At 37.6% G+C, this 13,408-nt stretch overlaps 1 protein-coding gene across 5 annotated transcripts in view; it reads left to right on the top strand.

The window, feature by feature from the left end:
- Positions 1-256: 256 nt before the first annotated feature.
- The window catches only part of APAF1 (apoptotic peptidase activating factor 1), a 37,895-nt gene continuing 24,743 nt past the window's right edge, over positions 257-13,408 (top strand). For 2 of the 5 annotated variants that reach the window (XM_033163235.1, XM_033163233.1), the window contains exons 1-9: positions 2,264-2,401; positions 4,437-4,626; positions 5,135-5,332; positions 6,199-6,382; positions 8,015-8,127; positions 8,789-8,920; positions 9,477-9,715; positions 10,847-11,014; positions 12,525-12,650. In XM_033163235.1, coding sequence (XP_033019126.1) covers positions 2,264-2,401; positions 4,437-4,626; positions 5,135-5,332; positions 6,199-6,382; positions 8,015-8,127; positions 8,789-8,920; positions 9,477-9,715; positions 10,847-11,014; positions 12,525-12,650 — 1,488 coding nt within the window. Of the gene's footprint in view, positions 355-1,892; positions 2,005-2,220; positions 2,402-4,436; positions 4,627-5,134; positions 5,333-6,198; positions 6,383-8,014; positions 8,128-8,788; positions 8,921-9,476; positions 9,716-10,846; positions 11,015-12,524; positions 12,651-13,408 lie in introns of those variants that run through there. The other 3 variants (XM_033163232.1, XM_033163236.1, XM_033163234.1) reach the window with 3 other exon arrangements.

Raw genomic sequence — 13,408 nt, 5'->3', positions numbered from 1 at the left:
GCGCGCGCGCTTTCTTCCTTCTTTTCTGGTTGGCTGGCGGGTGCCGAGCACACGGCAGAGCGCGCGCCCGGCCGGCTCGGTTTCCACGAGCCTCCGCGGCTTTGTTCGCCCGGCGCCTCGTGGTGGGGGCTTCTTGAGAGGCGGGGGCTCCGTCGAATTAGGCGCCTCCCCTCGGAAGGTGCGGTGCGGACTCGCTCCGCCCCCGCTAAGCGATTCTCCCTTCCCCGGGGAGGAGGAAGTGGCCTCTATTTCCTGGGTGCCCCACCCGGGGTGAGAAGAAGCAAACCCTGTCAGGGAAGCTGCGCCCCTGCCCGCTCCCCACAAAACGCGCACGGTGCTGCTCGTGTTCCTCAGGTAACCCTTCCGGCAGCCGTGAGGTGGCTTTAGGGGGGGGGCAGAGGGGGCGTAGCCTTGTGAGGAGAAAAAAAGAAAGACACGAGCAGGCGCGCGAGAGGGGGGTGGGGAAGAAGGGGGAGAGAGACGGTTTGGGTGGGGGTCACATGTGGGGAATGGGGGTCACACATAGGAGGGGCGCATTTAGATGGGGGCGGGAGAGTGGGTCGCCTGTCTATTGACTTCTCAAAAGTCCGCTCCTGTATTTCTTTATTAAGGCAAATGAGGGGCTGGGCTTGGGTATTAACACATAGCTGATAGATTTATATGCACATATATCCCCGGGGCAGTCATTAATTCTGATGGTAATCTGTCGCAACTCGATGCACCTGATAGCGCAAATCCCAGTAATAATAGATGAACCAGCTTTTCGGAGGCACTTCCTCAAGTCTTTTGTTCTGCATAATTCTGATGGCATATGTGGTCAAATATCCAAGATCATATGTCCTCTTCCTATTGCCTTTCCTCTAGGTGGTAGTTTGACTGGAACAGAATGGCTCCAGTTGGTGAAGTCTGAAGACTTAACATTATTTTGCAAGTTTGTTTTTTTGCTTGTGTGTGTATTCAGGTGGGTAGACAAGATAACTGGCAGCATGTGCTTTAAATAACTTATTCTATACTTGGAATTTACGTTGCTGTTGCCAGCAGCTTCTTCGTAATTGTAAAGACCAATAAAATATAAAGAGGTAAACAATAGTCTCCTAGTGTGTGTTGCACTGTACTACAGAAGTTTGTAATAATGTTCTACATTAGTCTAGCGGTGACTTCTACTGGAAAGTCTTCTGTCTACTTTATCAGTGTTCTAATGATGTGTGTGTATTTTAATTGGCTTGTGGATTTAGCTGTGTTTTATGTACAATTTCATTTGTCCATTGCTTAGAGAGCACTTTGATCAAGTAGTTTTTAAACCTTTAAAGCAGGGGTCAGCAAACTTTTTCAGCAGGTAGCCAGTCCACTGTCCCTCAGACCTTGTGGGGGGCCAGACTATATTTTGAAAAAAAAATATGAATGAATTCCTATGCCCCACAAATAACCCAGAGATGCATTTTAAATAAAAGGACACATTCTACTCATGGTAAAACACGCTGATTCCCGGACTGTCCGCGGGCCAGATTTAGAAGGAGATTGGGCCGCATCCAGCCCCCGGGCCTTAGTTTGGGAACCCCTGCTGTAGAGTGTTTTGTCAACATTAATTTTATAATCTCAAGCTTCCAGTGACTTTAATAGTTTTTTTTAAGACTCTATAGGTCATGTACAGTTTTTTTCCAAGTGTATAAAACTTTTAATATCTGCATATTTGACTGCACTTCTTTTCTGTGAATTACTATAGATTCAATTAATTAACATTGTGCTTCTTTAGTATTGGTATCTATATTTCCCAAGATCATTTGATAACATTTTTATTATCTGCTTGCCTACCTCAGATAATCATCCCTTTGCATTACTAAATTATCTACTGATAAAGTTTTCTAAGGATTTCCTTATTTTGTTACATTCAGAATACTGTTTGGAATGGTGTATTATAAACTTCAGTGAACCCCTGGTTCCTGATTAATTAAAAAACTCCCTACGTACTGATGCCTCCAGAATCAGTTACAGATTGAAATACTGGTAAGTGTTGTCTGTCTAATAATAATCCATAGCAATCTTTACTTGATTGACAGTTGTGTTCTGATCCATGTATACAATGCACTTTTTATGCCAATAAAAGAAATTGATTGATACTTGATTGACAGTTTTAGTTTTTCTTGAAATAATGTGATAGTGGTTTTTACACATTATAAGGGTATTTTTTTAAATCTACTAAGTTTATATTATCTTGGCTAGCTCATGTTACCATTCAGCAAGGAAGAAGCAAGTTGGAATAAAAATGGATATGATGGCTCGAAGTTACTTGCTTCAGAATTGCGAGGCGTTGGAAAGAGATATCAAGACTTCTTACATAATGGATCATATGATTGCGGATGAAGCATTAACGTTGCTGGAAGAGGAGAAAGTAAAAGCCCAGGTAAACTATTTGCAGTTTTTGTATTTTACACTGCTGTAATATTTAAGCACCTACAGACTGTATGCTCTCTCCTATAAATGCAGTGCTCTTCTGGTTCTCATGGACATTAGTACAATACAAAGTTGAACATTTAAGTTGTAAAGTGAATATCTTTAACAGAAAAAGTATAAAAATATTTTAACTAAATGAAAACCTGGATTGGCTCCAGATGAAGCTAGTTGCAATTAGATCCTATGGATAGGGAACTAATTGTAACTAGCTTCATCTGGAGACAGACAGCTTTGAAATCAGTGGGACTCTCCCCTTTATTTCAGTGGCCACTAAGTGAAAATAACTTACTCTGTGACTAATAACAGTAATTTAATAATGTTAATAGGAAACATAGCAAAATAGACATGCTCAATTTACCTGAAATAAAATGTTACTGTCTTCATCTTCTAGAAGATCTGGTATCCTATAAGAATGGTTTCCAAATTTGAGAAGGAGGGGTGTCATTCTTTCATAGGTTTGAGCAATTGTCTCCCTGAATATCTTAGAAACAGTTTTTCATACGAATGTATGTTTTTGTTGAATTAATACTTTATAGATGTGTGCCTGTGGTATGCACATGGTATTAAGGCTGCAAATGTACATAGTGCTCACATTTAGACGTCATGCTAAATCATGGTTTAGCACAATTTAAATAAACCTTCTCTTCTCCTAGGCCCTTGTGCTCTACTACCATGTGGCCAAAAGAAGCTTTCACTTCTGTTTTTAGTTAACTACAGCTTTCTGTGTCATCTGAACTTAGAACCGTGGTTAACATTAAGTATAGTTAAATCTGGGTGGGGAATCTGAGACCTTCAGATGTTGTTGAACTCAAATTCCCATCTTCCCTGATGATGGTGGCTGAGACTGATAGAATACAACAACATCTGGAGGGTCACAGGTAGTTTAAAACGAGCAAATTTTATAAACCATGACTTGAAATTGACTTGTTTTAAGCTAAACTGTTTTAATCTTAACTACTGTGTTGTCAGATAACATGACAAATCCTGCTTAACTAAAAGCAACAGTTGCTAAATGACTCTTGGCCATCTAGGAGGAAGCTCAGAAAGTGCAGAAGGAAACTAGGGTTATTCATTTCCTGCAGCTAAACTATAGTTTAGGATGACATTCAAACACTGCTATTAAGACTTATTTTGGAATAGACATGCATCATATTGGACTGCAAAAGTGCACAACTGCCTGGATTGTTTGCTAAGTAACCTAGCAATTGTTGTATGGGACATAATCCACCTAAATCCAAACTTACTTGATTTCAGTGGAAAAGATTTAAACGCAAGGTCCCGCTATCAGAGCACTTGTAATTTGAAATCTCAGTTATCCAAACACACAGAATTACACCCAAACCTTGCTACACAAATGGTTGACTCGGATATCCAAATAGCCAGAGTTTGCCCACTTCCTTACTTGTTTGGGTTTTGCTAGTTTGCAACAGTCATTTTGGGCAGAAATTGTGGAGGAATAAAGATTGGACATATCAGGGAGCAGGAGAAATTGGACAAATCAGATTTTCCTTTGGCTTTTGCTGATTGGCTGCAGCAGTTTCACACAGAAAGCATGGATTAGAAATGTTCCCAAAGAAAATAATGGAAATCATCAGCTCGCCTAATAAACAATTTCCTGGGAGTGCATTGTGTTCCAATTGTGGAACCTCTGTGTACTTGTCCTTGCGCCTGAAATGGGGCTTAAAAGTGCTGAAGGTTGGATAAGGTAAAGGTAAAGGGACCCCTGACCATTAGGTCCAGTCGCGGATGACTCAGGTTGCAGAGCTCATTTCACTTTACTGGCCTAGGGAGCCGACGTACAGCTTCTGGGTCATGTGGCCAGCATGACTAAGCTGCTTCTGGCGAACCAGAGCAGTGCACGGAAACGCCGTTTACTTTCCCGCCAGAGCGGTACCTATTTATCTACTTGCACTTTGACGTGTTTTTGAACTGCTAGGTTGTATCAAATATGTATCAAATATGTATTGTATTTTTCCCCTTATTAGACTACACAGAGAGAACGAGCAGCTATGTTAGTAAAAATAATTCTTGCCAAAGATAATTATGCTTACGTATCCTTCTATAATGCACTGCTTCATGAGGGATACAAAGATCTTGCTGCGCTTCTCCAGGATGGCATCCCTATTATTTCCCCTTATAATGGAAGGAATTCTATGGATGGAGTAACTTCATATGGTCAGTATGACAAACTATTCTTCATTGCATGAAAATATTTTGTAGTCTGCTTTTTATTGAAAAAAGTATTTCAGGAGATATTTAATTCCTATGGTCCCTTAATTTCCAAGTGATTTAATCTATAATATACAAATCCACTAAAGTAAGTGAACAATAGGGTTGCATTAGTTTTTGTGACTTGTGTGTAGGAGTTTAATTTTCATACTATTACTATTGGGACTAGGGTTAGATTGGTTTACCCCTTCCAGGATTGTCTCCCTACCAAACAGCTGATGAATGCAATTTGTGCTCTTTTAAAAGGGCTGGTGCTACAACTACAACCTAGGTGATTCAAAGCCAAATTTATTTTAGTTGGCATCTAAATAGAATAATTATCATGAGTGATGATGCTATTCTGTGTATTAGGAGTAGTGATGTAGTATTTCTATTTAATACTTTAAAAGTCTGCAAATTATATTGTCTAAATTCTTTCTATTGTTTTTTTGTATCTTTTCTTTCTGAATTTAAGTTAAGACAATTCTCTGTGAAGGTGGTGTTCCACAGCGACCAGTAGTGTTCGTCACTCGTCCAGAACTAGCAAATAAAATTCAACAGAAATTGTATAAATTAAAAAGCGATCCAGGATGGGTTATTGTTTATGGCATGGCAGGCTGTGGAAAGTCTGTTTTGGCGGCAGAAGCATTACGTGACCACAGTCTTTTAAAAGGTATTTCTAGCTGCTTTGTTATCAATAAGATATGTTCTGCTTCCTAAAGGATAGTTCACCTCCAGACAAGAGGCGATATGTCGTGAAAATAGCTTGCCTGAATCATGTGTTTTTTTTAATTTTTAATTCGTGAATACTAGAAAATGGCAGAGCACGTTAACATGCATGAGTAGTAGTGCGGTTTGACTCACAGAAGCAAATAGTTATGAAATAAGCTATGACTTGCAGTAAGCTGAAAATGTATTTTGGATCTCATGAAGATGGCTATGTTGCTGCAACCATATTAACTAATTACATTATTTTTATAACACAATTGGTACACTAACTTTTCATGTAATACTGCTATCACTGTTAAAGTGAAGGGTAATATATTCAACAGCTATAGCAGCAAAAGAGCATATCTGGTGTGAATAACAATATTTTGAGCTTTGAGAACTGAGCCCCTATATGCCCTCTTTGAATGATGCAGTATATGTGTCCTATACATATTTGTGCTGAATGTAAACATCCTGTTCTCATTTGTTTCTCTTAATATAGTTTGATTTTATTTATTATTTTAAGCATTTTACACTGTTTGGCAGCCAAAAGATTCCCAGAGCAGTTTACATAATATCAATAGTAAACAAGACAGTCCCTGACCTCAGGCTTACAATCTAGAAAATGTGTCATGAAAGTAAATTGCATGGCAGGGGAGAGGAAAACAAGCCAACTTAGGTACAAGTTTTTAAAGATAAACTTTTAGGGGAAAAAATAGTTAGCTTTGTTGCTTTTCAAAATAAATAAACAAATTTGTTTGGGTTTAGGCATATAAGTAACTATTTCTATCTATACTGTATTATAAATTGAACTTTGCATCTTTTTGCTAGATTGTTTCCCAGGAGGAGTACATTGGGTTTCTGTTGGGAAACAAGACAAGGCAGGTCTGTTAATGAAACTCCAAAATCTCTGTCTAAGATTAGACCAGGACTTCACTTACTCTCAGAGGCCACCACTTAATATCGAGGAAGCTAAAGATCGCCTTCGTTTGCTATTTTTGCGCAAATACCCAAGGTACTGTCAATAGTGCAAAGAAATACTGGAATATTTCAAGTCAGCTACTAGAATTGTGTTTTTGTTTCATTTATGTACTCATTGGCTTAATCAAGACTTTTCCAAGGACTGAGCCAGACCGGTAAAGAAAAAGAGATTTTTATGCATTGTATGTGCGCTATAACATTGTTTTTATCTACCTGTTTTCCCTGTAAATTTGCAAAGCTTTAAATTGAAACGCTTCTTAGATATGTCTAGATCCAGCCAAAGTCACAATTAACAATGCTCTATCTTGTAGCATGTGAATTTTAAGTTCCTTACCATTGGTGAATTTTTTGCACGTTTACTTGCTTGACAAGAATTCTAGATTGCATGCTTGGTTCATCTAGAGCAGGGTGATCCAACCTCTCAGACCAAGTGGGATGCAAGAGTACTTCTACACAGAACCTGCAGGACACACACTGAATTAAATTTCCAGGTCATAAATTGAAGTGTTCGCAATATAGTTAATATTATTTAATATACACAATTAACATATTTAATTGAAAATGGAAGAGAATAGTTGTTAGCACTACTAGCAATGCTCCTTTAGTACTTAGCAAGGGCTGCCTAAAAAAGGCTGCTTTGCAAGCTTCGTGTTAAACCACTCTGACCTAAAGCATCAGCCAGATTTGTTAGCTGTCGTTAATAGAACTCCTTACTCCCATTTGATTCTAGTTGTAATGAGCAATACATTGAACATATGACCAAAAGACTTACTGAATTGATTCAATATTACTAGTTCTAGACTGTGGCTTCTCCACAGTCACTAGCTATCTCTGGCTGATCTCAACTCATCCAGATTCAGAATTTAGCAGTATTTAGCTTTTTCTATTGATGCTTTTGAATTATGGTGCTGGAGGAGACTCTTGAGAGTCCCATGGACTGCAAAAAGATCAAACTTATCCATCCTTAAAGAAATCAGCCCTGAGAGCTCACTGGAAGGACAGATCCTGAATTTGAGGCTCCAGTACTTTGGCCACCTCAGGAGAAGAGAAGACTCCCTAGAAAAGACCCTGATGTTGGGAAAGATTGAGGGCACAAGGAGAAGGGGACGACAGAGGATGAGATGGTTGGACAATGTTCTCGAAGCGACTAGCATGAGTTTGACCAAACTGCGGGAGGCAGTGAAAGATAGGCGTGCCTGGCGTGCCCTGGTCCATGGGGTCACGAAGAGTCGGAAACAACTGAACAACAATTGTGTTTCTTGTAACATACCTAGCTGTTTTTGGAAAGCAACTATCTTTTAACAGACGTGTTCAAATGAGGGAAACAATGAATACAATATTAGCATGTCCTTTAACTCTACAAATGTTTAATAAATGTAAAATACATAGAAAATGCTGTTCACTAAATATAGAACTGCTATGGTTTAGTCCAGTCGAGCTCTTGAGAGTTGTCCCAGACAATAATTCTTTCTTCTGGGCAATTTTAGTTGTCGTGGATATAAAGCACATGAGACTCAATTTTTTGTTTAGAATAAATATTTAAAATGGAGCACTCATTTTCATTGAAAAATGAAATGAAATGAAAAGTCTATTGGTTCTTAACATATTGAAGAATCTTCAAAGCAGGTGTACAGTGTCTCCAAGCTTGACATGTTTTTTCTAATAGGTCTCTCTTGGTGCTTGATGACATTTGGGATTCCTGGGTATTAAAATCCTTTGACAGTCATTGCCAGGTTCTTATCACCAGTAGAGATAGGAGTGTAACAGATTCTGTAGCTGGTAAGGATTGTGTCTTCTTCCTTCTTTTAAGTATTTAAGGTTACTCATGTACAGTGTGATTTTTTTATTGTGTTGCCATGACTACCATTAACACTTAATTAAGTGCAACAGTAATGTAGGCATTGTACGGAGGAGAAAAACTGCACTGTCCTTGAAAAATAGCTCATAATCACTGTATGTAGCCAGGAAGACAGAGATGTAGAAAGACAGGATTTGAGCTTTTAGTAATACTGCTTCTTACTGAATTACACAGAATGACCCAGTATCAGTAAGAAACACGGAAGAGCATACAAAATTTGAGAAAACTGTAAATAGTTGATTCAGACAACTGTATTAGGGAAGAGATAGAGGAAATTAAATAATAATACCTTAGATGGTACAGCATGTGACTCTTAATCTCACATTGGGCAAAAGATTCTTGCATTGCACAGGGTTGGACTAGATGGTCCTCTACAATTCTGTGGACTGGAATATACCATGCATATATACCATGAACAACAATAATTAAATAATTAAACAAATATAGCACATTTAAGCAAGCCCAGTTTAAAACTCGCATGTTGTAACTTAAAAAAAAATCCTAATTACAGTGTAAATTCATACATAGCATGCATTAAATTAAATATTTGCTTTTTTATTTGAATCTTAACTCTAAATACAGGCAATAAATATGAAGTTCCTGTGGAAAGTGGATTAACACATGAAAAATCACTTGAAATATTATCTCGGTTTGTTAATATAGAAATAACAGAACTACCAGAAAAAGCTGATTGTATTGTAAAAGAATGCAAAGGTAAGAATGCTCATTTTCTCTGCATTTTGAAACAAACCATTTTAAACTTTCATCTTATATCTGCTGTTTACTAGACTGTGACCTCATTCACATGTCATGATAAACCATATTTAATGATTTACTGTAAATGCAGCATTTGTTCCTCCTTTGCAAAATTGTAGACGAAAGAAACCACAATCCCTTGCTGTTTTCAAACTGAGCATTGTGGTTTTTCCCCACTTTGAACAATCTACAATCTGTATCTAAGGTTTGCTCTTGACTGACAGATCATGCATTGCTTCAGAGAAAACAAAGCAAAACCCACAGTTTGGACATAATGCTAAGCCAAGGGATCATGGTTTCTTCTCCCATGTGCTAGTGCAGAGAAGCAAAGAGGTTGAAATCAGTATGTGCATAGTAAACAATTAGCTATGGTTAACTGTGATGTCTAAGCTAGACCAGTGAGCAACTCAATGTGAAAATTACATTTCCTTCACAGTATTCTCTTTGCAATTTGCTATTCTTTTATCGAAAGTTTAATTTTCATTTAGTAATTTCACCCATTCCTGTTTTTCAGGTTCTCCTCTTGTGGTATCTTTGATAGGAGCATTATTAAGAGATTTCCCCAATCGCTGGGAATACTACCTTAAACAACTTCAAAATAAGCAATTTAAAAGAATAAGGAAATCATCATCTTATGATTATGAAGCACTTGATGAAGCCATGTCCATAAGTGTTGAAATGTTGCCGAAAGATTTCAAAGAGTACTACAGAGATCTTTCTGTCCTTCAAAAGGATGTTAAAGTGCCTTCAAAGGTAAAACCCATTTTAAAGAAACACTGGTGGTGGTTATGGAAATTGTGACTTTTAAATCATGAAAACAAATTGTGACCATGATATTTTGCAGAAAACTGATGTTGTAATAAGAGTGACATTAGAGCTGACCCATCCTTGAGCATAATTTCTCCCCTTTTTTCTCATTGCCATGGTAGCTGTAGCTAAATATGTAATGTTTGGTCTTGTTCCCTTCCTCACTAGCCAAAGCAGACTCAGAGGTGGAATTGTTTCAGAAGTGCTTGCCTGTTTGCTTACAGGGTGGTAGGCATTATGCAGCTGCCAGGGGTATCAACTGTTGGAACAGTTCTTAAAATTTCTTCTGCATTGATACAGAGTGGAGCGCTAGTTAAACACTAGGATAAAGATGTCAAAAGTATATATATTTTCTTAACAATACCAAATATTATAATTAAATATTAGTACTTAGTAGCTGAAAAACATGGAAAAAGCAGTTGGAAAAATAGTTCACAGATTCTCATAAAAATTATATCTATATATGTACAATTTTGTTTCTGTGTCGTGGGAACAATCCATACTAATCTTAAATCTAATTGAGAGAGTTAAGGCAGAGGGCCTTCTTGGTAGTGGTGCCCACCCTGTGGAACACCCTTCCATCAGATTTAAGGAGATGAGTAATTATATAACATTTAGGAAACATCTGAAGGCAGCCCTGTATAGGGAAGCTTTTTAAGGCTTAATGTTCTACTATGTTTTTATATATGTTGGAACCCAGGCAATCCAGTCAGATGGGCAGAGTATAAATAATAAAATTAGTTGTAGTAGTACTAGTAGTACGTGCTTAAGGCTTCTACTGATATCAGCAAGATCCACGACCCTCAGAAGAAACTTATTACCAGTTGCTCTACCAATTTCTGCCTCTGGTCCCATCTATCACTGACATACAGCCTCCAGAGGTTTGCTTATGATGGAATGTGCTCCCCTTGCTGAAAATGGCTCTTCCTACTGATACATAGGAAAACTTTATGGATTTCATTGGTTTTCTTTGGTTGCATAGAAATTTGGTTCATTTGCATATTTTAAATTCTGAATTAGATTATCACCAAAAGTATTTGCTGCTTGACCAATTATTTGTTTCAAAATGCACTTCAGGTATTCTGTATTCTTTGGGATATGGAGACAGAGGAAGCTGAAGACATACTGCAAGAATTTGTTAACAAATCTCTCCTGTTCTGTGATCGGAATGGAAAATCATTCCAGTATTACTTGCATGATCTCCAGCTTGACTTTCTTACAGAGAAGAATCGCTCTCAGCTTCAAGTATGTTTCTGAATTTCTAATGGTGACTTATATAAGAATTAGACATACTGGTAGCTTTAAAATGTACTTACGCAGTGTGCAAAATCTTCTTATTTAAATTGCTAGTTGTACAGTTACATATCCATCAGTCCTAATTTCTTAATTGAATATGGATTCAATTTTTAAAGCTATTTTGATACAGCACAACATAAAATGCTTAGTTAGATTAATAGTGGCACTATATGACAGGTTTATTGTATGACACAAGAATTTGCATGCTTCACATTCCTTAGCAGAGCAAAATCCAAGAGGAGGGAGTATTTTGGGGAATCTATTTATATTTGATAATAATCAAACAGAAGTATCTAAAAATTAAATTCTTCTGAATTTCCTCAAGTGTTTGAATTGAAAAAGTTTGTGTTTTATTTGATTTTTATGGTTATTAAAAATGGGCTTCCTTATAGGGGAAAGTACTGTGCCATCTTTGGAGCATAATTTTAGTTTGTTTTGTTAAAGTACTTAATATTTCAGAAATATTGGGAAATGATACTAAAATTGTGGGGGAAGATGGATTTTAAAAGCTCAGTCTAGTGGCTTTATATGCTTGGAAAAACTGTTTGTGGGTCCTTTGTTGATTTCAATGTTGGAACAGGTCTTTCTGTTTATTCATCCCTTACTACACAAGCTGCTTCTCACATTGTAGTCATTGGAGAAACTAGGTTACCTAGAAGCTTGGAGTATGCTATCATACTGGATTGAAGCCTTTGGCTGCAATTCAGCAGCAGGGTGGGTATGCTTTGTTGTGCCATCATGGTGTATCACCCCCTCTCTGGCAGCTGCTATTGAAATAACAAAAACACATATGTCCAGTGCATTCATTTAACTTATCAACTAGGTTGGCCCTTTGACAGCCATGTGCAGGAAGGATGGGTGAGTGGCTTGTCAGTTCTGCTGTGTAATCAACTGTAGTAAAAAAAAAATCCTTCTAAAAAGTGGTTGGCTGTTTGCCCTCTTGCCCTCTGCCCAATTCTATGTCTGTCTAGGATTGCGGATTTCCTGCATTGCAGAGGGTTGGACTAGATGACCACAGAGTCCCTTCCAACTCTACAATTTTAATTCTTTAATTTGATTGTGACAATGGATATATTGCTACAAAACTGAAGGGGGAGACTGAAGTGTATCAGTTTGCCCAACCTATGCAGCTAATGGACACTCTGAGCCCAGAGCACCCCTCAGGTTCAGATCCTTGCTCTTCCTCTGTCCAGTGCACGCTTGGAGTACAATTTGGGCAAGGAGGGAAACCCAAACATTTTCCTTCTCAGATCTGAGCTTAAGGTGGAAGGAGGCAGCATATCAGCATGCTTATAGCTCCAACTTCAGTGTCTTCTTGTACATTGACCAGATCCTGGCTCCATTATCAACCCTGTGTATACTTGTGGTAATAGGACAGCTTCAGTTATTTTAATTCAATAAAATGACTACATAAAGGATAATTTCAGCCCAAGATTAACTATTGCATTGTGTTTTTTAGGCACTACATAAAAAAGTAGTTGATCAATACAAGAAATGTTATAAACAGTATATACCATCACAAGAAGACTGCATGTACTGGTATAATTTTCTGGCTTACCATATGGCAAGTGCCAATATGCACAAAGTAAGTCTGCACTTATATCAATCTTCTGCATATAAGAGAAGTGTGGTTGTTTATTGTTATTTAGTTGCTTCTATCAAAAATTGAACTCAAAGCAACTCCCAAAACAAAGGCTATAATAGATATAAAACAATGATAAAAATTACCTAAAATACAATAATATACATAAAACAGCATAAGATATTTTTAAATTCTCAATTCTTTTTTCCCATTGAACACTAAAAAAGCGTAATTTAATGAAAAAGGATATATAACTGCAAATTGTTTCAGGTAACAGTAAGTCAAATTATTGCTATGCATGAATAAGCAAGTTTGCAGGTGCTCAGAGGAAAATTGTATTTGCTTTGCTCCCCCTTGCATGTTTTTGGCTTTGTGTTATGTCTCCACTAGACAAACCATGGCTTAGTCTGGGTTGCACAGCAGCAGTAGGACTGAGAGATGAGTAAAGCAGTCATATTTTTCCTCTTCAGTACCCTCACCATTGCTTGTTTACACTTAGACATGGTTTTGCTTAGTGGTTTGGTTTGCATTCTTAAAGAATTCACTCCTTAAAGAAAATGGCAGCAGAAGCACAACACAGGTGTTCGAAGATCTTACAATAATTACATGGTGAATTGAATGGTAACAATTCATCTAGTTTTGTGAAAATTGGAAAAAGCATGCCAAGAAAACTATTCATTTAAAGATGCGTAAGAGATTGATCTGAAAAAGCATTAGCTAATCTGTTATATTGCACTTCTAAATAATGAAAGAATGTGCAA

The sequence above is a fragment of the Lacerta agilis genome, chromosome 10 (assembly GCF_009819535.1).
Source record: "Lacerta agilis isolate rLacAgi1 chromosome 10, rLacAgi1.pri, whole genome shotgun sequence".
In the NCBI taxonomy this organism is placed as follows: domain Eukaryota; kingdom Metazoa; phylum Chordata; class Lepidosauria; order Squamata; family Lacertidae; genus Lacerta; species Lacerta agilis.
The sequence above is the reverse complement of the archived record's forward strand: the minus strand, read 5'-3'. Positions and strand labels throughout refer to the sequence as shown.